General features: G+C 39.2%; 1 protein-coding gene across 4 annotated transcripts in view; it reads left to right on the top strand.

Moving 5' to 3' along the window:
- Positions 1 to 24881, top strand: part of LOC101680385 (serine/threonine-protein kinase TNNI3K) — a 329700-nt gene that overhangs the window by 271542 nt on the left and 33277 nt on the right. For 2 of the 4 annotated variants that reach the window (XM_045064724.1, XM_004758186.3), the window contains exons 22-23: positions 5852 to 5911; positions 8750 to 8919. The exons of 1 other annotated variant lie outside the window; for it this stretch is intronic. In XM_045064724.1, coding sequence (XP_044920659.1) covers positions 5852 to 5911; positions 8750 to 8919 — 230 coding nt within the window. The remainder of the gene's footprint in view (positions 1 to 5851; positions 5912 to 8749; positions 8920 to 24881) is intronic. One more of the 4 variants, XM_045064723.1, reaches the window with a different exon arrangement.

Consider the following 24881-nt stretch of genomic DNA (forward strand, 5'->3'; position numbering starts at 1 on the left):
GATTATTTTAGGGGCACCTGGGTGGCTCAGTGGGTTCAACATCTGTCTTCGGCTCAGGTCAAGATCCCAAGGTCCTGGTTTGGAGCCCTGCATCATCAGGCTCCCTGCTCAGCAGCAGGTCTGCTTCTTCCTCTTCCTCTGCCACTCCCCCTGCTTATGCACTCTCTCACTCTCTCTCTCTCTCTCTGTAAAATAAATAAATAAAATATTTTAAATAAATAAAAAAAACAAAATGAGTATCTTGGCTACTGTGTTGGTTACTATAGTTTGAAATCAGGGAGCATAAAACTGGAGTTTTGGCATTTTTCAAGACTGCTTTGGCTATTCAAAGTCTTTTGTGGTTTCATACAAATATTAGGATTCTCTGTTCTATTTTTATGGAATATGTCTTTAGAATTTTGGTAGGGATTGCATGAATCTGTAGATTGCTTTAGGTAGTATGGACATTTTAATAATACGAACTCTTCCAATCCATGAGCATAGAAATTTTTCCATTTACCTGTTTTTGTTTTTTTCAATTTCTTTCATCAGTGTCTTACGGCTTTCAGTGTACAGACCTTTTGCCTCCTTAGTCAGATTTATTCTTGGGTATTTAATTCTTTTTGATGTAATTATAAATAGTATTATTTTGCTAATTTATTTTCCTGACAGTCATTATTAGTGTATAGAAATGTAACAGATTTTTGTGTATTTGGTTTTGTATCCATAACTTCACTGGATTTATTAATTTCAACAGTTTTTTGGTGAAGTCTAAAGGGTTTCCTATATATAATATCACAATATCTGCAAATAGTTTTACTCCTTCCTTTCTAATTCGGATGTTTTATTTCTTTTTCTTGCCTAATTGACCCTGGCTAGGGTTTCTAATACTATGTTGAATAAAAGTGGCAAGAGGGGGCATTCTTGTCTTATTGCTGAACTTAGAGGAAAAGCATTGAGCATGTAGGTTGGCTACCATGTTGGGAATACTTTTGATAGAGAAAGAACAGAAGCGGCAAAAGTAATTATAAGGCAATTATAATAATTCAAAAAGGAGAAGATGGTGGTTTAGATGAAAAAGAGAGGTAGATTATGGACAACTTTTTTATTATCATGATGCAATTTAATATAACAAATTTGAGCTCAAACAAGCTGTCCTGTACAATGGAACATGCTAGGTATACAGAAGTAAATAAACCATTGCTTACTCTCAAAGCACTTTCTACATAGTGGCCTAGTTATAGCCCAAGGAAGAATTAAATAAATCTAAAGAGAGCTGCAAACTTATTTTGTGGAACCACTTGAACACGTTAAGAAGGGTGTATCTTGTGAATTGAGCCTTGAGAGCAGAGGATTTCTATAGGTAGAGAGTAAGAGTTAGATAATTCTAATCTGAGAAAATAGTAAGAACAAAGCCCCGCATCGGGCAAAAATCTAATCTCAATTCACTTCTTTAAATTTACCTGAGCTGCTTGGAGCCCATTCCCTGCATATGTGCTCCAGAGACCAGCCAAAGATTTAAACAGAGTTTGTATGCAGATTCTGGGGCTCCCTTTCTTAGACTCTATTCTTCCAGGGTCTCCCCTCATTTTCTAGTGCCTATGCATGGTAAGCAGGATTCTACGATGGTCCCAACATCCCTGACCCCTGGTATACATGCCAAGGATAATCCTCTCCCCTTGAATACGGGAAGAACCGACAAATATTATTAAATATGATTACTCCTATAATTATGTTTCCTCATATGGCAAAAGGAAAATTTCCCTGGGTAGGCCTGATCTAATCAGATGGGCTCTTTAAAAGCAGAGAATATTTCTCCAGTTGGTCACAGAGGAAGAAGAGAAACATGTCCTTGCTGCCCAGGATGAAAGCAAATGGCCATGTTGTGAACTACTTATAGGAACCATGTGGCAAGAAACTGTGAGCACTTTCCAGAAGCTGAGAGTCATCTCTAAACAACTATTGGCAAGAAAACAGGAACTTGAGTCAGACAACCACAAGGAAATGAATTCTTCCAAAAACCAGAGAGCTAAGAAGAGGCCTTGAGCCTCAGAGGACAATCACAGTGCTAGCTGACACTTTGATTTTAGTCTGGTGAGACCCTGAGCAAAGGACCCAGTTAATTTACACTCACTTCCTGACCCACGGAAGCTGTGAGATAATAAGTGGGTGTTGCTTTAAATGATTAAATCTGTGATATTTTGTTAAAAACCATAGCTAATATATTCTGATTGCCCTGAATTTTGTCATCTGGTTCTTTAAGCAAACCTGTAGGCTTTCATAAGAATTTTAATTGTTCCCTAAGATGTGGTTGGGACCTGCCCTTAGGGTAAATTTTGCTATAAATAAATAAATAAACGTGAAACTGACTCCATGCCCTTCCTGTCTTCCAAGTGACTCCCCTCCCGAAGCTACTGGCTTTTGTTCCCTCTCTACTGCCTTTAGGTAGCCGTCTTTTGCATTTTGTCCGGAGCTTACAGTTGTCTGGGGAAAGATTGATCCACTATAAAATGCTACCTGTCCATTCAGATTCTGGATGCCTTCTGCAGACAGAATGGATATGATTTGCTGGTGGATGAAGAGCAAGAGTATGACAAAGAGAGAAGTCAGAGAGGATTCTTCGTTTTTTTTGGCCTCTATAAGTGAAAGGATGCAGTTGCCATTTACTGAAACAGGGAAGACTATGAATATGAAAAATGGCATATGTGAGTTTAGAGTTTAAGAGAGTGTACTGGGCTAGATATAGATATTTGGGAGTTGTTTTTTAAAGCCGTGAGACAGAATTAAACCCTCAAAAAATTAACTCTAAAGAGAGATGAGAAGAAACCGAAAGCTTGAGTCCTGGTACATTACAGAATTTAAAGATGAAAAGGAAAAAGTGAAACTAATAGAGGAGACTGAGGAGGAACAAATGAGAGAGGAGAAAATTAGTGAGAAGTAGTGACCTCAAATCCAATTAAAGATGTTTCGGGCACGAAGGAATGATTATTTGCATTTAATGCAGTGCCAAGGAAGATGAACATTCCATAGAAATGTGAGTGGAGGCAAATTCTGTGGATTTAAACACTGGTGGATGGTCGGTGTAGTAGTGGGAATCAGAAGTTTGAGGGATGAGAAGGTCCAAAATAAGTATCTGGAGTGCAAGAGAGTGAGTGAACCAAAAATGTGTAATAGGCTCTCTAGGCAGTACTGAGGGACCACCTCAGGTTAGGGGGACATGGTTTTGAAGTGAAGACTGGTCAGGATGGATTTAATCAAGATTGGGAATTTTTTTTTTTAAGATTTTACTTATTTGAGAGAGAGAGAGAGAGTGTGTGTGTGAGAGGCAGCATGAGAGGGGAGAAGATTAGAGGGAGACACAGACCACCCCCCCTGGCGCCCGGAGCCCGATATGGCACTCAATCCCCGGACTTCGGGATCATGACCTGAGCTGAAGGCAATTGCTTAACCAACTGAGCCACCCAGGCATCCTGGGAATTTTTATTTTTTTCCAGTAGTGTACAAAATGCATGATAAGGCAAGGTAACTGAAGCTGTATGGAAGAGAGTGATTATGATTGCTAATAAAATGTAAGCTAAGTAAGGGAGGAAACAAGGTGAGTAAATGACAGTGAAGAGATAGTAAGATGAACAGGCAAACCATAAGAGACTTAACTATAGAGGACAAAACGAGGGTTGATGGAGGGAGGTGGGTAGGGGGGTGGGCTAAACGGTAATGGGCATTAAGGAGGACACTTGTGATGAGCACTGGGTGATGAGTCACTAAATTCTACTCCTGAAGCCGACATTACACTATATGTTACCTAAGTAGAATTTAAATAAGAACTTGAAACAAAAAGAAGAAAGAAAAGATGGTAAGATGAACAAAAAAATAAGGGAGATAGATTAGATGATAGGTAGGTAAATAGATATATGCAGGCATATGTACCTACATAGAACAATATTAGCATAAACACGGTTTTTAAGGCAGAGTGATAGATACATGGAGGTTTATTAAATTGTTCTCTAATCCTTTAGGGTATATTTTAAAACGTTCACAATATAAAGTTGGGGGGTTTTTTTTTGTTTTTTTTTTTTTGTTTTTTTTATTTTAAAGATTTTATTTATTTATTTGACAGGCAGAGATCACAAGTAGGCAGAGAGGCAGGCAGAGAGAGAGAGAAGGAAGCAGGCTCCCTGCTGAGCAGAGAGCCCGATGCGGGACTCTATCCCAGGATCCTGAGATCATGACCTGAGCCAAAGGCAGCGGCTTAACCCACTGAGCCACCCAGGCGTCCATAAAGTTCGGTTTTTTTTTTAAGTGGCAAGATGGTTTGTGTGGTTAAAGATTGTTGGAGTCAGGGTTCCAGAAGAAGTAAGCTAGAAAGGCACCTTGGTGGCTCAGTCAGTTAAGCATCTGCCTTCCACTCAGTCATGATCTCGGGGTCCCGGGATTGAGCCCCACATCGGAACCTGCTTCTCCCTGTTCCCCCTGCTCATGTTCTCTCTCTCTCAATCTCTCTCTCTTTCAAATAAATAAATAAAATCTTTTAAAAAATGAAAAAAATTGAAAATGAGTAATCTAGAGAGAAAGTAGAGCCTAGATAGTGATCTGATGGAAACTGACAGGATAAAAACTTGGAAGGGTTGCAGACCTTGTTAGTAACTGGTCTAGGATAGGACACAGAAGCTGAGTGACTAGAAGAAGGTGGAGTGTAAGGTCAAGGCAGAAGAGGAGACAAAGGAACCTAGAGGTCAGGCCATTCTAATGATTAGTTGCATGGATAATAAAAGCACTAAGTAATGTTAGCATGACAGGGAGCCAAACACTAAAGCCTTCAAAGAATGATGGACAGTGGCTGGTGTAATAGCTTCATAAACTGGTGGTTTTTAGAAGAGAGGCCATTTGGAAACAATAAGGAAGACCCAGAGCTCCACTCACCCCATCACCACCCCCACCGACTTAGGGGCACCAGGAATACGCAAGAAAAAAAACAGCTTTCACTTGAGAGGGCTCTGGGAAAGCAGTGTCCTCAGGGGAGGGCTAGATATTAAGGGAGAAATTGTTCTACTAAGAATCTAAATTAGGTGGTTACCGCGCCTGAATGTTAAATTGGGCTATCCACCTCCTGGCAGTAAAAGTTTCATAAAGGAGAAATGATAGGTTATATAGTCCCTAGGATCTGACAAAAGGAGGTATATAATCTCTTCCAAAAAGAACAACATTTTCTAAAATCCCCAGTACTTTTTCCATAGATCCATAATCATCTTTATATCCTGAGCAATTAGAACGAAGTTTGGAATGTAATCAGAATACAATAAATGTTTGTTTAACTAAACTCATCAGACACAGAAGTTCATAATGAACAATGTCTTTAATGGAAGCTTTTGAATATAAAAAGCTTATCTTAACCCCTAAAATAGGGCATAATCATAAGGTTTCTATTGATCTTAGTTTTGAATCTGAGATGACATTTTCAATATGAAGCTAATTACAAAATTTGCTTTAGCAGTTCCTTTCCTACAGACACATTGTGCAGTATATTACAAGGCGCTGAGATAGTTAACAGTTTTTAGTATTCACTTTTATTCTTTCATTTTGAAGAGAAAAACCTGCCATTTAAAAGCATGCAAAGCTAATTAAAGCTTTTCCACTATTTCATTATCTGAATGTAGTTGCAAATTCTGACTTAAAAGTCTTATCAGAAGACTCAACATCCCTCCCTGAACAGCAAATGAACATTCAATTAACACTTCAATACAAGTGTATTTTAAATAAAAATATACTTTATTGTTAATCTCATTCTTTACAAATGCAAATACCCAATTTTAAAATCCAAAGAGTTGCCTCCCTTTTATTCTTTGGGGGAAAAAAGTCTTTTCTTTATTTACAGGGAAGACCCGAATTTTCTGAAGTTGTTACCAAGTTAGAAGAGTGTCTTTGCAACATTGAGGTAAGAACTTTAGCTTCTGAAATATGTCTTAAAAAAAAATCTTGAATATCCAAGGGGATAGGGGATTAGGCAAGTGGTACTCATAGAAAGTAGGTATGAAGGTCCATAACTTCATTCATATATTTACCCTGTTCATTAAGCTTCTAAGATGGACTGACGGAATCTATAGGGACAAAGGCAAATTCAGCATGAATTGGGGCCTTACAGCACATGATCAGTCAGGCAAATGGGCACAGGCAAGCCCAGCTTGAAAAAATTAATTTGTAAAAGTTCGAAAATACAGCAAATATGTTAGAAGGTAATTATGTAAATCAACTTTTTACTATACAAAAGTTCCTATCTACAGTGAAATGTAAGTTAAAATATTAAGCCATTGTCTATGCTCAATAAGAAAGGGAAATTATCACTAAAATTAGTGCATAAATTAATTGGGATGCATTGCTTTTATACCACACATGTGTTGCATGAAGTGATATATGTTGGTAATCAGCCTAATGGAATTTTCTTCCCTTAATATCAAGGAGCTGTTTGCTTTAATTTTCTCTCTAATTGCTTTAATTTTCTATACACCTGGTCAGGAGATAGTACTTGAAAATAAGCAAGGAAGCTAACACATGAGCACTAATTCAAAAATAATAATATATCCCCAATGCAAATGAGTGCTGCAAGAGACAGGAGTGGACATCACATATATAGGCTTAAAAACACACATGCATATGATGGGAAGGAGCAAAACAGGGGAAATAGCATCAACAGCATCAATCCCAAAATGGAACCATCCATTTTTTTCCCCTAAAACAACAACAACAATAGCAACAAAATCTCCACTTATAGTCACTAGAACCCAATTTATTGGGAACGGGTTCCAGGTCTTCAGCGGCAGTCTGCAGCAAATGGCTGTTTCCTAACTCTGAAACGGAACTTCTAAAAAGGAAGTCTTTTTTTGTAGGAGGCAGCTTCAGTCTTTGGACATCAAACGTCCATTCCCTTCTCTTCAGTCCTGAAACATGCAAAGCAGAGAAAAGTAGTAGTATATAGGGTGGGGCTTTAGCAGCCCCTACCAACAAGGGCATCTGCCAGAGGCCTTGCATGTTGAGAGACACTTAAGGCTTAAGTTCCAAGTGTCCTCGCACTTGGAACCTTTGTGTTTCACAGGGAAAAGCTGCTCCAAGCCTGGGGACATAGCCAATTTGATGAGGAAAGTGGATTCCAGAAACAGAGACAATGGTAGGATCTCCTAAACTAGTATGGCTTCTTATACTGACCAAGCCTCTTAGCACAATCTCCACCAGTACAGAAGATAAATAATTTTATAGACAAAGAGAACTTGCCAGACTGGGCTGCACCAAATAATAGCCCAGAATCAACTTTCAAGGGCTTGATTTGTGGAATTCCGTGTCTTGGAAGATGAAATGATAGGGCATGTCGAACAAGAATAAATGGTAACATCACATACCAGAGTCAAAGAAACAATAGAAAGAATGTCAAATGGTGGAGATATGGTTTAGGAGGATCATACATGTCTGTGGATTATAAGCTCTTAGGGAGTTAGAATGTGAAGTAGCTGTTTTGCTACATTCTTCTCTCTTCTGAGATGGCCAAACAAAATAGTACCCAGTGATGTCCTTTTAAAGGGATGATCATAACTGGAACACAAATTTTAGGGAAGACAGATCAGAATGATGAATGGATTGAAAATCATGGGTGTGAGAACCAATTAAAGGAACCAGAGATGCTTGTCCCAGAGAAGAGAAAATTAGGATGAGCCTGAGAGCTATTTTTTAAACATTTGAAAAATGATCATATGGCAAAGGGATTGGCCCGTTCTCTATGGGCCAACAGATGGAAATGAAGCGCAACTACGGTTTGGTTTTTTTAAAAGAAAGAAGTGTCTAATTGTCAGAGCTGTCCTAAGATAAATGAGCAGATCTGGAGGCAGTGAGGTCCTCATCACTCGAGACTCCCCATCAGCTTGCATAGCTAACTTGAAAAGGAGGCACAGAAGAGATTCAATCATTGAAGAGTTTGAAGGTTCATTTCAACACTGACAACACATGATTCTCAGAGCTTCACTTAGTAATATCTTGGCTACTGTGAAGAGCCTAGCATTTACATATATTTTATTTTTAAACCAAAATCTACTGCCGACATGTTTTATGAAATTATAATGTCAAAGCACTAGTGTGCTCAGTTAGGTTAGGTAAACAGCAAGGTCGTCAGAAATTCAAGAAAACTACTCTCCTATTTTTTTTTTCTTTTCTGTCTCTTTTTCTTCATTCTCTTCTATTTTCTAGCTACACTTAACTATTTGTAACTATTTTTAAAAATTCTCCCCCAACAACTCTCTTTAGTCCTCATGCTTGCCAGACATTAAAGCATCCTTCATTTTATAAAATGGATGTATTCTTGGAAACATGTGTAAATTCATTTTACGTAAAGGAAATAATTTCATATAAAGGGGATAATTTTAAGCTATAGTTTAAAGGAACTCTGCCATGAATCTCATCACCATAGTGAAAAATGTCATCTTTCAACCATTAAATAATCACCTTCTAAATATCCGTGTTATGAATCTGATTTGAGCATACCATGTATTCTGAAAGATGGTGTAAGTTGAATGGGCCAGCTCTCAGGCTAGAACTAGGTCAAAAAAGTAAATTAAGCTAGCCATGTGTTGTCATCAGAGGCCAATAGGAAAAGCCGGAAGCAAACTGAGATGAATACAAATTGAAATATGAGAAATCCTAGAATAGAAAGTTAAAAGAAATCCATATTCTATTCTGTGCCTTAAGCCTGTCGGATTTATGAAAGGATTGAAACTACCCCTTCTTCACTCAGATGATGTCTCCTGCATCAAGTAACAGTAGCGGGTCTCTCTCACCTTCTGCTTCTTCTGACTGCCTGGTGAGCCGGGGTGGGCCTGGCCAGAGCCACGTGGCAGCTTTAAGAAGTCGTTTTGAATTGGAATATGCTCTGAATGCGAGGTCCTGTGCTGCCTGGTTCCAAAGGTGAGTGGCAATCTAAACAACAGTCTCATGGTCCAGTTAACCAGAACCCACCAAGTTCTTCACCCGATTTGGTTAGTGTTAATGAGGGATTTACCATCTTTATGGCAAACTTTGAAGTAAGAGTTTTTAGCCCATTTTTCATATAATATTCTATTAATGTTATAGTACTAAAAAATAGAAAGTATATTATTTATTTATTTAAGATGTCTAAGTTTCAAGTAACAGTAGTTACCTCTAGCTTAATATGGAACTGTCTAACTACAGCAACTAAAGGAATTTACTGAAAGCATTTTGGGGTTATCTTATGGCATCCAAGGAAGGATTCCTTGTGTAAGAACCAAGACATAGCTTTGAGGATCTGAACACCACAAGAGTTCAGCATACCGAGGCTGACCCTATGACCCAGCAATTCCGCTCCTAGGTACATACCCCAAAGAACGGTAAACAGGTACTCAAACAAATACTTGTACTCAAATATTTGTAGTAGCCCTATTCACAATTGCCAAAAGGTGGAAACAACCCAAATATCCATTAACAGATAAGCAGATAAACAAAGTGTGGTATGCACATAATAAAACATTCTTCAGTCATAAAAAGGAATGACATACTGATACATGCTTCAACATGGATGAACCTAGAAAATAAGCCTTCAGTTGGAAGAAGCCATGCACAGAGATTATATGTTATATGATCCTCTTTATATGAATACCCAGAATAAGTGTGTAAGTCAGTTCAGGCTGCCATAACAACTGGAGGTTTAAAGAACAGAAATTTATTTTCTCACTCTGGAGGCTGATAATCTGAGATCAGGATGCTGGCATGGTCAGGCTCCGGTGGGGACATACCGATGCCCATCTTCCTGGTTTTACAGATGTCCCTTTCTCACTGTGTTCTCACATGGCAAAGAGAGTTCTGCAATCTCTTCACCTTTTTATAAAGGCATCCGTCCTGTGGGATCAGGGCTTCAGCCTGACCTTATCTAATCTTAATGGTCTCCTTAAAGGCCCATCTCCAATACAGTCACATAGGGTTTAGTGCTTCAACATACGGATTTAGTGGGAGGAGGACACAACTCAGTCCATAAAAGGTAATATGTAAATCCAGTAAAAAAAATTTTTTTTAATTAAAAAATAAAAATAAAGCAGACTGGTAGTTGCCAGAAGCTACGGAGAGAGAGAAATTAGGACTAATAGCTTAATGTGTACAGGGTTTTATTTTGGGATCATAAAACTATTTTGGAACTAGAGAGAGGTGGCTGTAAAACACTGTGATTGTACTAAAGGCCACTGAATTGTTCACTTTAATATGATTAATTGCATGTTATGTGAACTTTACCTCAAAAAAAAAAAAAAAAGTGAAAAAGAGGAAAAAAAAACAAGCAAAGGAGCAAGTCAGAAAAAAGAAAAGAAAAAAAACATTCTTCCATAGTGAACTCTACTATTTACATGCCCCAGTTCCCAACAGACAGTCTCTTTGTCTCTCAGCTTAACTGTAAAGTTTCAAGGAGAGATATATCAATTATGTAATGCCATAATAATTCTCTATAAAATCCATGCCAGATATATCAATTATGTAATGCCATAATAATTCTGTATAAAACCCATACCAGAATCCAAGAACATACATTCATAAGTATTTTTTTCTTGCTCATGTATCTCTGAGCTGGTTGTAGGTGGCTTGACTGAGCACAGGTTTTATCCAAAGTCTATCCCACATGTCTTTCCCTGTCTTTGGCGCAGCAGCTACTTGAGACATGTTCTTCTCATGGACAAAGGCTAGGAACTCAAGAGGACAGGCCCAACTTCACATGTCCATTTAATTCCTGTGTTCAAGTTGTACCCGATGGCATTCCATGGGCACGTCACATAGCTGAGTCTAATATCCAATAGGGAGAGAAAATATATTTACTCAACCTCTAGTGGAAGGAACTACAAAGTCACTTGGCAAAGGCCATAGACATGTGAATATCTATGAATAATGAATTAGTAGTAAAAACAGTGTGCTCTGAGAGAGAATGCGATTGGCCCTTTGGGGGATCAAATGGCCACCCCTGGTCTTAGCAAGTGTGGCTGCCATGGCAGTGGGGTCATATTTCATTAATATAAACATGGCGGCCAGGTACCCCTATTCTGGATGGGGAATGGAAAAGGCAGTCACTTGTGAGCTGGATGGATACTATAGAAAGTATATACTGCAAACCATGGACATCTGGAAAATCTGGCTTAAAATCTCTGTGCTTTCACATGAGCTCCAGAGCATTTGCAAGCTGCTATCCATGTGTACTCTTACACACACATAAATGCCTCTACACTCACTCACACATTCCATCATCGCAGTAAGAATTTGTATCCTGAAAGTGGTGAAAGATGATCTGGAGTGAGCAAGGATCTTACACCATACACAAATTGCTGATGTTGGTCTCTTAGCTATAGTTATTACATTCTTAGTCTAACAAAAGAGTTGCAGCTGCTGCTCTGAAGAGATGGGAATCTAAATCATGAAGCCTTTAATCTACCGAATGTCATAAAATTAAGTATCAGTGGGTTTGATTGATAACCAGGCAAAGTGGACACAATTCTTTATCAGATTCCAGTCTCTTACATAATTTCCTAAGAGGCTCATAGGCCAAGATTAGATTAAGTTCAGTCACAGCATCGTCTCCTGGTTCCATCTGTTCTTCTCATTCTTTACTTGTGGTTTTAAAATTCATCCTCTGAACAGACAGATTTTGATATTTCCAAAGCACAGTCACTTGCAGTTTGTCTACTTTGAAGCAGAAGTTAAGAGCGTGAGCTGTGGAACCATATAGACCTGAGGTTCAATCTCAGCTTTACCATTTACCAGCCCAACGACCTTGCGCCAGTACTTAAAGTTTTATACATAAGATAGAGATAGTAATACCAGCTTCAGGATTGCTGTTGAGAGAGGCAGTATTGTCACGGGAGTGAGTGATTGATTAAAACATGCCAGGAGACCCAAGCAAAAACTACAAGTTGCAGTAATGTAGGTAAGTCATACACCTTAAAACACATAGACAGCTGCACAGCATGGGAGACACAGCTGCACTCCCAATAGGCCCTTCAAGAACCCAGAGAAATAAACCGTTGCTCATAAAACTGCCCAAATGGGGTGGGAAAAACCCATGAGGTCTTTGAGGTGTTGCTTTTGATAGTCTCCTAAGGTTTCTTATAGTTTTCTGGCCCTTCACAGCTGTTGGAGAACTCTGCTAAATCTTCATCTCTCTACTTGGTTCAGATTTCTCTTAATAATGTAGGACATCCTGAGTATTTGCTGTTAGGGTGCATAGAAGTTTTGTTTATTGGTTGTACCATCCCTCTAGCAAGTTCAGTCTCTGGACTGCTTGAAATCAACTCCAGAAATAGATAAAGCATTTAGCTAAGCTGTAAGATGTACTAAGATAGGAATCGTGTGTGTTTTATTCATAACCACATCCCTAGTATCTAGCAGTATGGTTGGCATAAAGTCGATATGTAATAAACATTTGTTTCATAGATAAAGATTTGAAATAAATGGGCTCAAAAAATCATAATTATTATTAATTTGGAACATAATGCATGAAAGAGCTTTAACTAATTTTGGTATGCTTTCCATGTATACACCTATCATTATTGAGTGCCTACTACATGCTGGGTGCTATTTCAGACCCTTTGAGTAGTCATCTAAGTAAGGCTCAGGAAGTGGGTATTCCAATTTTTATAGATGAGGAAACTGAGCCTCAGGAAGGAGAAGTAACTTTACTAAGTTTGTGGACGCAGAGCTGGAGTTCTCACCCAAGACTCTTCTATGCTTTCTGAATTTCTCTGCCACCAAGAGGTGGCACTTTTCAGAAGCTTGATATATTTTGCCAATACTTGTATTTGCTGGACTTCTTCCAGCTTCTTCTGGAAGCCAGTCAGGGAAGGAATTCAGCGACTTCTCCTCCGCCTGCTTTTTTAGCTTTTATTCTGAAAGACAGAGCAAGTGAGACCAGAGATCGATAGGTTCATAAGGTCAAAGAGCCTGAGGATACAGGAACCGATGGAGTGCCTCCAGCAGGGCCACAAGTTCAACAGCCTGGAAGACAGTGGCTTGAAACTTTGGCCACACAGGAGAATCATCTGGGGAACTCTTACAAATACCAATGCCCAGGGCCAATTACACCCAAACCTATGTGGGAGGGGGCACCCAGACATCAGAAGCTTTTAAAGCTTCCCAGATGAAGAAAAAAAAAAAAAAAGAAACAAACAAACAAAAAACTTTAAAAATGAGGTTTCTGAGATGATTGCAACATTCCCTCAAGTATGAGAAGCAGGAGAGAAGGGAACCCTGCCGTGCTAACCCCCCCTCACTTTGCGGGGAGGAGATGCAACCAGTAGGATACACGGAAGAGGAAAGTGAGGGCAGAGGTGACACAGCAGTTGTGACCAAAGGACACCATTTTGAAGGTTAATTACCTGTGGGGTCTCTCCCTGAAGTCTTTGCAATGTGCTAGTAACTGCTGATCTGAGGAGCATTCTAACTTGTTAAAATCACACAAGGTGTAATTTTTAGCCTGGTATCATGCTTTTCAAATACAGGTAGAGGATTTGGCCTGTGGTCCCGACTAATGCACTCTCCCAATTCTGGGCCTCTCAGCCCTCCACAACTTCTTAAAAATGGTACATTTATTTTTCAGTTTTGGGTTATGAAGTTCACAGCCTATAGTTTTGTAACGCATGATTTGATGGGGGTTTTGGTTGTTGTTTATTTGCATATTTGTTTTTTAATGATTATTGTTTTCCTTTATAAAACACAGGTGAAGGTGGGAAATCTGTCAGATTACTTTCTTGGCAGGTCATAGGGACCTACCAGTTCCCACTAAAACCACAAACTGTTGCAATCTGAGATGGAGGAAGGTGCTCCTGAAGGGCTGCCTCTTTTAAAATATTTTATGTCTCTAGATATATTTGGAAAAGTAAGCATGTGGCACTTGCCCCTCCCAGTGGGTATGAAATCTCTCCCATCTCTTACATGGATTACATCATGCAAATTTAGAAATGACAGAGTGATACACAACCTTTCAGATGGGAAAACCAATTAGTGTTTGTGTGGGGCTGGGCTCTGAGAATAGACTGCTCTGACCTAGTTAGCCATCCAGGAGAGGAGAACCAGAGATCCAGGGACTGCAACTGTAAAACAGATACATTTGGAATTAATTTCTCACATTACGAAAGGGTCCATCAAAGGGTTCCTTTAAATAGGAAGTTTGCCTAGCACACTTGCAATGCAGTTCAACTTTAAAAAGTTGAATGTAAGTTATAACATTTTAATTTACATTCAGTTTTTCTGGAATGCAGGATTTGTGGGTGATGACAGCGACCTGAAACTGATGTTCCTAGGGGGTGTGAAAAGAAAGGGGAGCAGGGAGGCGTTTGTGGCCATTTGCCAGCTTGGAGGAGAATGTTTATCAAGTAGGAGCAATCCTGTCTCCTCATCACCAAAGGCCAGTACTTCCCTTTTTAATCTACCACCTCTCCTACTGCCACTTCCCTCAGGCTCCGTGAACACCCTCTCTTCTTTCCTGGTCTTCCTCTCCTGTTTCCATCTCTTCCCAGCCCACCACAATCCGCAGTCTCAACAAGGACGTTATGACCACTTTAAGCTCTTCCTACCTTGCTTCTCTCCTCTAAATGAGTTTTCTTATGATTTCATACAAATCCGTGGCTCCAGCCTCTCTCTCACACACACAAACACACGTTACACACACACACGCGCGCACACACACACACGCACAGTTAACCCCCAGTCCGTTTGTCCCACATGACTGCTCTGCTTTTGTTTTAACTTCTCTCCCATTATGACCTTAATTCACTTAACCATCATCCACTGCCAGCAACTAACCTTCCTTCTGTAGAACTGCAATTATGTCTGCACCCTACTTTAAAACCACCAGTAGGGGCGCCTGGGTGGCTCAGTGGGTTAAACCTCTGCCTTCGGCTTGGTTCCTGAACCCCAGGTCCTGGGATGGAGCCCCACATGGGGAGCCTGCTTTCCCCTCTCTGCCTGCCTCTCTGCCTACTTGTGATCTCTGTCTGTCAAATAAATAAACAGAATTTTAAAAAAAAATAAAAAATAAGTAAAAAATAAAATAAAACCACCAGTAATACTCCATTACCTCTGAAATTAAGTGAAATCATGTCCTCCTGCAACCCCAAATGGTCAATGGTACATTTTCCAGTCATACCTCCCACTGAGCATTATATGTCCCAGTCATCCTAAGCAGAGAGAAGCTGTCATTTCTTCTCTTCTCTTCTTGAATGAGTACTGAACTTTCTATAGTGTTTTGGACAATCCCACAAAATAAAGAATTATCCTGCACAAAATAGCAGTAGCATCCCTGGTAATGCACGCTATAGACAGATTAGAATTTCTACTGTATCCCATACATTCCTATGTTTAACATACGGTTACCCTGTTCCTGTATCCTATATTTTTTTAACATTGTCACCTTATCCAGTCTTGCCAAAATATTAATAAGCCTTCAGTAATAGCTCAGTCAGCTCAATCATATCATAAGGGAGCCTTTTCTGGGGCTACCTGGTCCCCACCTGTGCCTTACCAAAGGCCATGGCATTTTGTGGCACTTTATGTGCTTACATTATTTTGTCTTATAACTATTTATTTTTAGCTCATAACTACTTCAGGGACAGAAATTGTCTTCTCTTTTGTTTTTATTCAGGTGTCTACAATATCTCATTTATAACTTAACTGTATGTGGTAAATACTAAATATATTTATTTATAATAAATTAGAGGATTCATTAGTTGGGCTACAAATGCCATGCTTTGTATTTCTGCATTTTAAGTGAGTAAAACGCCAGCACTCAGAGTTTTTGACCCCTGCATTCCTATCAAGTTCAGATATGTTCTTATCCAAAATAATGAACCACCAGATAATTCAGACTTCTTTCCACACCACTCTTTCACCTTTAGAGCTTTAGATGTCTACCTATTTCTTTTTAAAGAAGAATGGAGGTACCTGAACTGTGTGAGGACAGAAGTGACTGATAACATTCATTCCCAGTGTGTTATTAAAAAAGAGAGAGAAAGAGAGACATAAAGAGATTGCCTTCTGTTGAGCAGTTAGGCGAGGCATCAACGAAGAAGAGGCAGATGATGGAAATGTGGTCCAGGTATAAAGAGAACAGGATGAACAAACATGAAATAATGATTGCAAACTTTCTTTTCCTTCTTTGCAAATAAATAAATAAATATCTTCAAAGGCATCCCTTCCCCAATTGATGTATAATAGTAGTTCTTTTATTCATCAAGGATCTACATTTAGATAGATCTGTTTTCAGTTTTTATACTCTGTTCCATTGGAATATTTGTTTATCCCCATGTCAGGAATAAATACAGAATTTTAATTACAGTAGCATTTTTAAAGTCTTGATATCTGGTAGGGTTTGTGTCATCTTGGCTATTCTTGATCTTTCTTGGCTTCACTCATATAGATTTTATAATCAGCTTGCATTTTCTACACACACAAAAAAGAAAATTTTGATTATAGATTTTTTCAAGTTTATTTATTTATTTTTTTAGTAATCTCCATACTCCGTGCGGGTCTCAAACTTATGACCCTGAGATCAAGAGTCTCATATTCTTCTGACTGAGCCAGCCTGGCGCCCCAGAGTATAGATATTTTAAACCTATAGATCGATATGGGAAGATCTGACATCTTTATGGTATTGGGTTTCCCCTCCCATGAGCTTAGTGGATTTTTGCATTTATTAAATGTTTTTTAATATCCGTTGGGGCTAATGTAGAGTATGAACTCAGCCATAATACCTGTTGCTAAAATGTAACACAGAAACCGCAGTGGACAAACGAAAGTTTCAGATAATGGGGTGGGTCTTTGAAAGGCCAAAGCCTTCATGACGACTCTGCCCTTGGAATGTGGTGGGGAGTTTTGAAACTTTCTTAGCCCCAATAGCCGTCCTGCCCCGTGATCTAAGAGATGGATGCATTGTCCCTTAGGCTATGTTTAGCAGAACTCTTAGAACAGGCAGATTAGCATATCGTATCTTTCCCATAAACAGAGCTTCCCAGTTTTAGTAAGACCGCCTGTCACACTTAAGTGCCTGAGAAGCAGTGATATCCTGAAGGACTAATAAAAGCATGACCAAACAAGAGTGAAGGGTCTTCGTCTCTGAGCTTTGACCTTTGTGACGTCTCTCTTTCACAGCAAAGTTTGCAGTAATCTCTCATCCGTCGGTACAAGGATTTCTGGCCATTGCCAGCAAATATCTTTAAGTTAGATTTCACAGTCTTCTCTGTAAGTTTCTTATATACCTTTTGTTGTATTGATTGTTACCTTCATTGATTGCTGAAATAATTTGAATTCATTAGCAACATATTATTTTATTCTCTGTAGTTTTTCTTTCTTCTCACCCTTTTTTTGTATTTGGTTTTTTTTTTTTTTTTTTTGGATTCTTTGAATATGCATTCTTTTTCTTTTTTTTTTCCATTTTTAAAAACTTGTATTTTTTTATTTAAATTCAATTTAATTAACAGATAGTATATTAGTTTCAGAGGTAATTTAGAGATTCATCAGGTGCATATAACACCCAGTGCTCATTCCATCAAGTGCCCTCCTTAATGCCCATCACCCAGTTACCCCCGTCCCCTGACCTACTCCCCTCCAGCAACCCTTAATTTGTTTCCTAGAGTTAAGGGTCTTTTATGGTTTGTCTCCTTCTGTTTTCATCTTATTTTTCATTCTCTTTCCCTTATGTTCATCTGTTTTGTTTCTTAAATTCCACCTATGAGTGAAATCATGTGATATATGTCTATCCATGACTGACTTATTTCACTTAGCATAATACCTCTAGCTCCATTCCCATCATTGCAAATGGCAAGATTACACGCTTTTTGATGGCCAAGTATGTGAGTGTGTGTGTGTAACACATCTTCTTTATCCATTCATCTGTTAATGGACATCTATATTTTTTCCATAGTTTGGCTATTGTGGACATTGTTGCTATAAACATTGGAGTGCATGTGCCCCCTTTGAATCACTGTTTTTATCCTTTGGATAAATACCTAGTAGTACAGTTGCTCAATTGTAGGGTAGCTTTATATTTAACTTTTTGAGGAACCTCCATACAGTCTTCCAGAGTGCCTGTACTAGTCTGCATTCCCACCAACAGTGAAAGAGGGTTCCCCTTCCTCCACATCCTCATCAACACCTGTTGTTTCCTGAGGTGTTAATTTCAGCCTGAATATGCACTCTGTTTTTCTATTCTTGGTGAGTGCCTAGAAACCTTAACATATTTAACTTAACAAATTCTTTATTTAATACATTTGTTAATAAAACAGAAGATCTCCCAAACAAAAGGTTTTAGAGCATTTTAGTTGCAAATCATTCTCTCCTGAATTATATGATATTTCTGTCATTATTTTAATTTCATCATGATTTTTTTAATTCTACATCTTAGATACTATTTTATTGTTTTATCTAGCTATGGTTCATTTAGACTTCCTCTTAGTAACAGCTTCATTATTAATTGCACTTATATTTCACACCTTCCTCCTAGATAATTTTCCTTTTCCTCAAATACATCTTTAAAAATTCCTTTCACATGACTGTTAGAAGTAAACATGTGAAAAAACACCCTTATTCTCCCTCCTTCTTTTATTTTTATTTTATTTTTTTTTTAATTTTTATTTATTTTTTTTTTATTTATTTGACAGACAGAGATCACAAGTAGGCAGAGAGGGAGTCAGAGAGAGGAGGAAGCAGGCTCCCTGCTGAGCAGAGAGCCCGATGCGGGGCTTGATCCCAGGACCCTGGGATCATGACCTGAGCCGAAGGCAGAGGCTTTAACCCACTGAGCCACCCAGGTGCCCCTTTTTTTTTTTTTAATTTTTTTTTTTTTTTTAATTCTCCCTCCTTCTTAAAAGATACTTTAGTGAATATGGGATTTGAGGTATTTAACTTTTCACATATACCTTCAAGGTGCATTTGACATGTTTCTGACTTTCCTTGTTGCTCTTAAACTTTCACCTATGGATCTAATTATTTATTTTATTTCCAGTCTACCCTTTATAACTGCTGTTAGCACTTCTCTTTGTCTTTGGTAGCCTACATTTAACTATGTGGTATATAGTTTTAATGGATTTAATATATTTTGCTTTGAATTTCTTGGGTGTCTAGCATCTGAGAATTGGCACCTTTTATATATTTTAGATAATCCCTCACCACTACCTCTTCTAATATTTCTGCAGCCCATCTTCTTTATTTTTCCCTTGTGGAACTCTAAAAGTATTTTAGATCTTCTCACTCTACTTTCCACATTTCTCAATCTCTTCATATATATATTTCCCACCATTTACTTTTTCTATGATGCCTTCTGGTAATTTCTTCAAATCTGTCTTCTAGTTCACATATTCTCTTGGTAACTGGATCTAATATGTTGTTCTGTTCATTACATTTCTATTTCAACTTATTTCTAATTTCTGCTCCATATCTAGAAAATGTGTGTGCAACAGTCTGAAAGCCTCATGTTTCTTCCACATACTCTTAATTATTTTCTTTCTTCAAACACATTTATTTTATATTCTGTATCTGAAGGTCTGTAATTTCTAATCTTTGTAGTCTTTATATATCTAATTATGTAGTTCATTGTTTCTGCTGATTCTTGCTTCTGAATCATCACATATTTAAAGATTTGTGTTCTTTTTGTGAGGTCAGGTCCTTGGAACTTTATCTCTGCAAATTTTTTTGGTGCTTTATTTGGTGTAGGTTACTTCACAGAAGCTTTGTGTGTGCTCTCACTAATCATATAGGTACACTAACCCCACAGGACCCCTTCAGAACTTCCACTTGGAGTTTTTCATAAAATACATGCAGTGGTATTTTCTATTTTAAAACGTGGATCTTTGTGGACTGTGGATGCGACTTCTGAGTGTAAAAATTTCATTTTTTTCACCTTTTTTCATTATTTTCATTTTACCTGGAGCCAAGGACAAAACAGACACTAACCCTCTTCATCTTTTTATGTAGAGTAGATTTTATTTTTCCTGGTTCACTCTGGGATTGTCCTTTGCAGATTTTAGCTTGACAGCAGTGTTTCTTATCTGACCTCCCACCTTGCTTGAACCCAGGCTGTGTTTCCCACTGTGTGGTTCAACAAAAGTCAGGCTTTAGGCCAACAGGAATCAGTATCTTCACAGCACTTACATCGACCTGGAATCATAATTTTAGCCAATCATTTACTTCTTCATTGGTGTCTGCACTAACTGTAAATATCATGAGAGCATGAACTTCTTTTCTTCTTTTTCATGCTTTCTCTCCAATACTTATAACAGCGTCCGGCATATGGTAGGTGCTAAATACCTATTTGTGGAATGAATGAATGGTCATGACAGGCCCTCACAAACATTAATGCTGTTCAGTCTTCACCACAATCTTGTGAAGTAGGACTCGTGGTTTCCATTTTTCAGGCAAAACAAACTGAGACTCCAATGATTTAAATAATCTGTATGAAGCTACATAGTGGGAAAATGGTAGTTGATAGTTGAACCTGGGCCTGCTGGTAGTTTCCCTTACACCACGATGTCTCTGGAGGCTCAGCCTGACCAGAATGTTTGAACCATCTGTAGGAGGCAGGAACTTGTATCCTCTGGTTTGGGCTTTGAGAATCTGCAGAGAGCTGCCTACCTATGAAGTTCTGCCAGCTCCACTGGCACCTCGAGCCCTCTCAGTCTGCAGCCAGTACAACCTTTGACTGCAGGGAAATTGTCCCTCCTCACTCTGACTACCTCTGATCCTGGCCAGTTTACTTCAGTTTATGCCTGCTTGTGACAGACCTTTATAACCAGCTGCCTGCACTGATAGAGAGGTAGCCTGAACACAGCGAACTCCATATCTGCTACACATGCACCAGCTTGCCATGGCCTAACCCTGCCCTCTCTGTCTTCTTTAATCATGTCTCTGGGAACCAGCTTGACTCCCTGGCCACACTTTAAAAGCCACAAAAACCAATCCGTACATATAAAAAGATAAACTCTTCCCTTCTAGACAACATGGGACCAGTTTTAAGGATAACTCTACTTTAGTATGATTCCTTTATTGAATTAAATACATTGTAAAACTAGGCCTCCTTTTTCCCCCCCATTTCTTCATTAAATATATTCTCTAGGACAGTAGCCTGTTGCATTCACTATATTTTAAGTAATTTGTAGCTGACATTTTGGAGCAAAAAATAACCTAATGATGAGGATTTTAAGAATTTTTTAACCCTGGAAATGAAAATAAACACAGCCCTTTCTCACTCATAAATACAACCTTCCAGCTGATGCCACATGGAAAGAATTTTAAGATTTATAAATGTAAGGAGACAATAGAAAGATAGCATCTTTGGTTCCTGAACTGCCTCCCTACTCACTAAAGATTGTTGATTAAAATATGACATTTAAGGGATTTACAGAATACCTCAGTGTGTATCAGAGCATCACAGTAGTATGTAACTCTCACTTCAGCAATGTCTTCTGAGCTTATAGGAAGTGTTGCCTTACGAACTCGCTCGGCAAGTTCTATGGGCCTCGCTCACCTTTTTTGTATAATGAGAAGAGTAAAACGTTGCTTGCCTAATCTAGGGACAAGAAAACTCTCTTTTTCAGGATAGTTATCACCTCTGGGATGTGTAATTTTAGTGACATTCACTCGCTGAAGGTCATTTATCAAGCTTTTTTAAGGGTCTTCACTGAAAAAATATAAAAGTCAAAGGAGGGCAGCTAGAATCTAAGCAAGTGCCATAATGCCTGTCAGTTGCCTTTTATCTCTTTCTTTTTAAGCTCCAATTTTTTTTTTGAGGTGCCCATAAATCTTTCTAATTAACAAAAGCAGAAAATTTCTTAATGCCATAGGGTATGGAGTTAAGAGAGAAAAATACACAGTTGATCACACTGATATGAGGGTGTGAAAGTACTTGGCACACCTCATTATGTCCCCAAATGTCATCTAATAAGGAGAAGAGATTAAAGAGAGTGGAGAGAGGTCTTGCGGGGAGTTAAAACTTCTTCCACAAAGGGCTGAACAACTAGCATAGCTATCTGTTTCTATTTATATACCTCTCCACCACAACCCAGGTGCCACACCCAGAAAGCAACTCAGTGAAATAAGCCAACAATTCCCATATGCACACGTACACACAAAAAGTAGAAAGAAAACTATAAATTGATTGCTAGCGGCCCCTGCATTTCATGCTGCTGATATCCTACAAATCATCAGAAGTGGAAATAGTCTGCGCTGAATTGGGATAGAGCTCTGTGTAAGAACTTCCCTTTAGCCTCCTGCGAACGGCAGAGCAGTCAGTCTTAGAGAGGTTCTTTTCCAGCTGCCTTGCTCTCTAGCTCCGCCTAGCAACCAGTTGACAAACCACACGTGGGGCCTCCAGCCCTTCTGACTGCTGTACTGAGAGAGAAGCTTCGAGATTTCACACTGAACACAGACTGGATTCAGCTGCAGAGTTTGGAGCGTGTGAAAAAAATGTCATCTCTTTCCTTCAATTCCTTGCCTTTCAAAAGCACCCTCAGTTGGAAACAGAAATTTTCCATGAAAAATGTAAAATCATCATCATCATCATCATCCATCATCATCAACATCCGTTCAGAAGACGAAGTGATGAAAAATGGGAAATTAATAAAAGTGAAAATACGAGAAGAGCCCTAGGTGTGTAAAATTGGCACCTTTTTATAAGTTTTAAGAACCTGAATGTATTGTCAGGCATAACAGATTTACATGAGAAGAGTGAGCCAGTGACATATTTAGGTGGCAAGAGGCACTTGAGAGAGGATGAGCGGAGGCTCTCGGGCTCTCCGTGTGGCTCCTCTAATGCTGATTTTCATGTTCTTTTCTGTCCTTCAGCCGGGCTTGTTAGCAATCGAAAAACAGGCTCCCCTGTCACCCAAAAGGTGAGCCGGGAGTGCATTTCCCTCTTCAAGTGTTTTGTAATCCTAATTAACTAATTCCCGGCCAAGGGAAGAGAACCTGCAAAGATTCGCCAGAGGCAAAGTGCTAAATAAACGCAGACAGATTTCTCCGTTTTCAATTAGATGAAATGACATAGTGGCACTGCAAATAGCCTGACTTTCTAACGATCAGAGTTTTATGAGGTTTTTTTTTTTTAATTTTATTATTATTATTTTTTTAATTCCTGGAAATGAAAAGAAAGCCTGGGCCTTTCTCCATTCATAACCAAAACCAGAACCGAGGGCCCAGGCCCACTCTTGGTACATCAAAGGCCACGGATCCTGCCTTGGGCGGTGACATTTGTGTATGACCAAAAGCAAGACTTGGTCCAAAAGTGCTGCTTTTGAGACTCCTTCTGCGCTACTGAAGTGTCTGACAGGACCTAGCACGGAGACCAGAGTGAACCCCCGGCCTAATTAAATCTGTACGGGCGGCACTGAGCGCGGTTCCGCAGCCCCTGACTCCAGCCCCCGCCCCTCCCGGCTCCCTCCCGACTCCAGTGTTTGCGCCGTGAATCTCTTGCCAGCATGGCAACTGTTGCTATGTTTGCAGTAATAAGAAGTGGGTGATGCCGGTGCCTCTGTAATGATTCAGATACAAGAGCAATGATTTCTAAATAGATTTCTGAAGCAGCTCTCACAAAGGCTCTGCACCGCTTAACGGGTTTAACTCCTCATAGAGGTTTTTTTCTCTTCTTTTCATGTTCTGCACCTCCCATGCGGACTAATTCTAACCCTCACATAATGCAAAAATGGCAACATGCTTCCTTTTCCTTTCCTGGTATGTGGAAAAGAAAGGGTGTTTGGTTTGGTTTGGTTTCGTTTTTGTTTTTTTGTTTTGTTTTGTTTTGTTTTTTTGTTTTTTTGTTTTGTTAAAGAAGACGTTTCAGGAGTTATTGTTTCTTATTTATCTCCTTGGCAACTATGAGATTGAGTTTCACTTGGTGTGTAGGTAAGCCGTTAAAACAAACTGAAAAAATCGTGGATCCAGACAAAAGAAAATTCCTGTGTTAATCAAAGTGGAATGAAAAATCTCTGTCATTAATATTCGTGATATTAGCTGAGCACCTTCTATTAATGAGCAGATGTTTTAAAGACCTCAATTGCAAAGAAGTACGAAAAATTCACTAGCGGGTATGTTTATCTTTCCGAATCCTCTTCCAAAGAGACAGAAAAAAAAAAAAAGGAGGAAGGAAGGAAGAATATTTTGAATATTCTTGGCCTCCATCAGGCACCAATTTGCTAGCCAGTGTCAAGTACCCCACTCCACCCCCTTACTTAAAACTGGCTGCTAACACAACCTAGGCCCTTGGGGAGATAATAACTGAGATCAGGCCATGTTCATTGACGGCAACATTAACTTGGTCAAAAAAGGGAAAGAGAAGGCATTTGATGTGTTTGGGTTATTTACTATGTTCCAGACACTGCTGTGCATTTTTTCTTCACCACTCGTATCACTGACTTATCACAGCTCTTCTACAAGGTAGGGATTATTTATCAGTATTCTGCAAATGGGACAACTAGAGCACAGGAAGGATAGAGAGCCTCCCCAGGCTTTGCAACCAGTAAACAGCAGGGCCAACACTGAGCCTAGATCAGTCCAACTCCAAAGCCCAGGATCTCTTGACTACTTGCTGAGCTGCGGCAGTGTGAGACGGAGAGCTGCCCTCAATACTAATCAGCTGTGTGGCATGGACAAGTCCCTTCCTTACCTGGGTTTTAGGGTTCTCCTCTATTCTAAGGCATGTGAACTTGATCCTTGCTACTCAGGGTGTTAGCCCACATATCAGCAGCAGGGGCCTGTTAGAAGTTCAGCTCCCAGGCCCCACGGGGATCTACTGAATCACAACCTGCATTGTGACATGACTTGTGAATGTGCATTAAAATTTAAGAAGCACAGGACTTACCAGTCTCTGAGAACCCTTCTAGCTCTGGTTTATTGGGAATGCT

The sequence above is a fragment of the Mustela putorius genome, unplaced genomic scaffold (genome assembly GCF_011764305.1).
Source record: "Mustela putorius furo isolate JIRA1106 unplaced genomic scaffold, ASM1176430v1.1 tig00003853_pilon_pilon_pilon, whole genome shotgun sequence".
In the NCBI taxonomy this organism is placed as follows: Eukaryota; Metazoa; Chordata; class Mammalia; order Carnivora; family Mustelidae; genus Mustela; species Mustela putorius.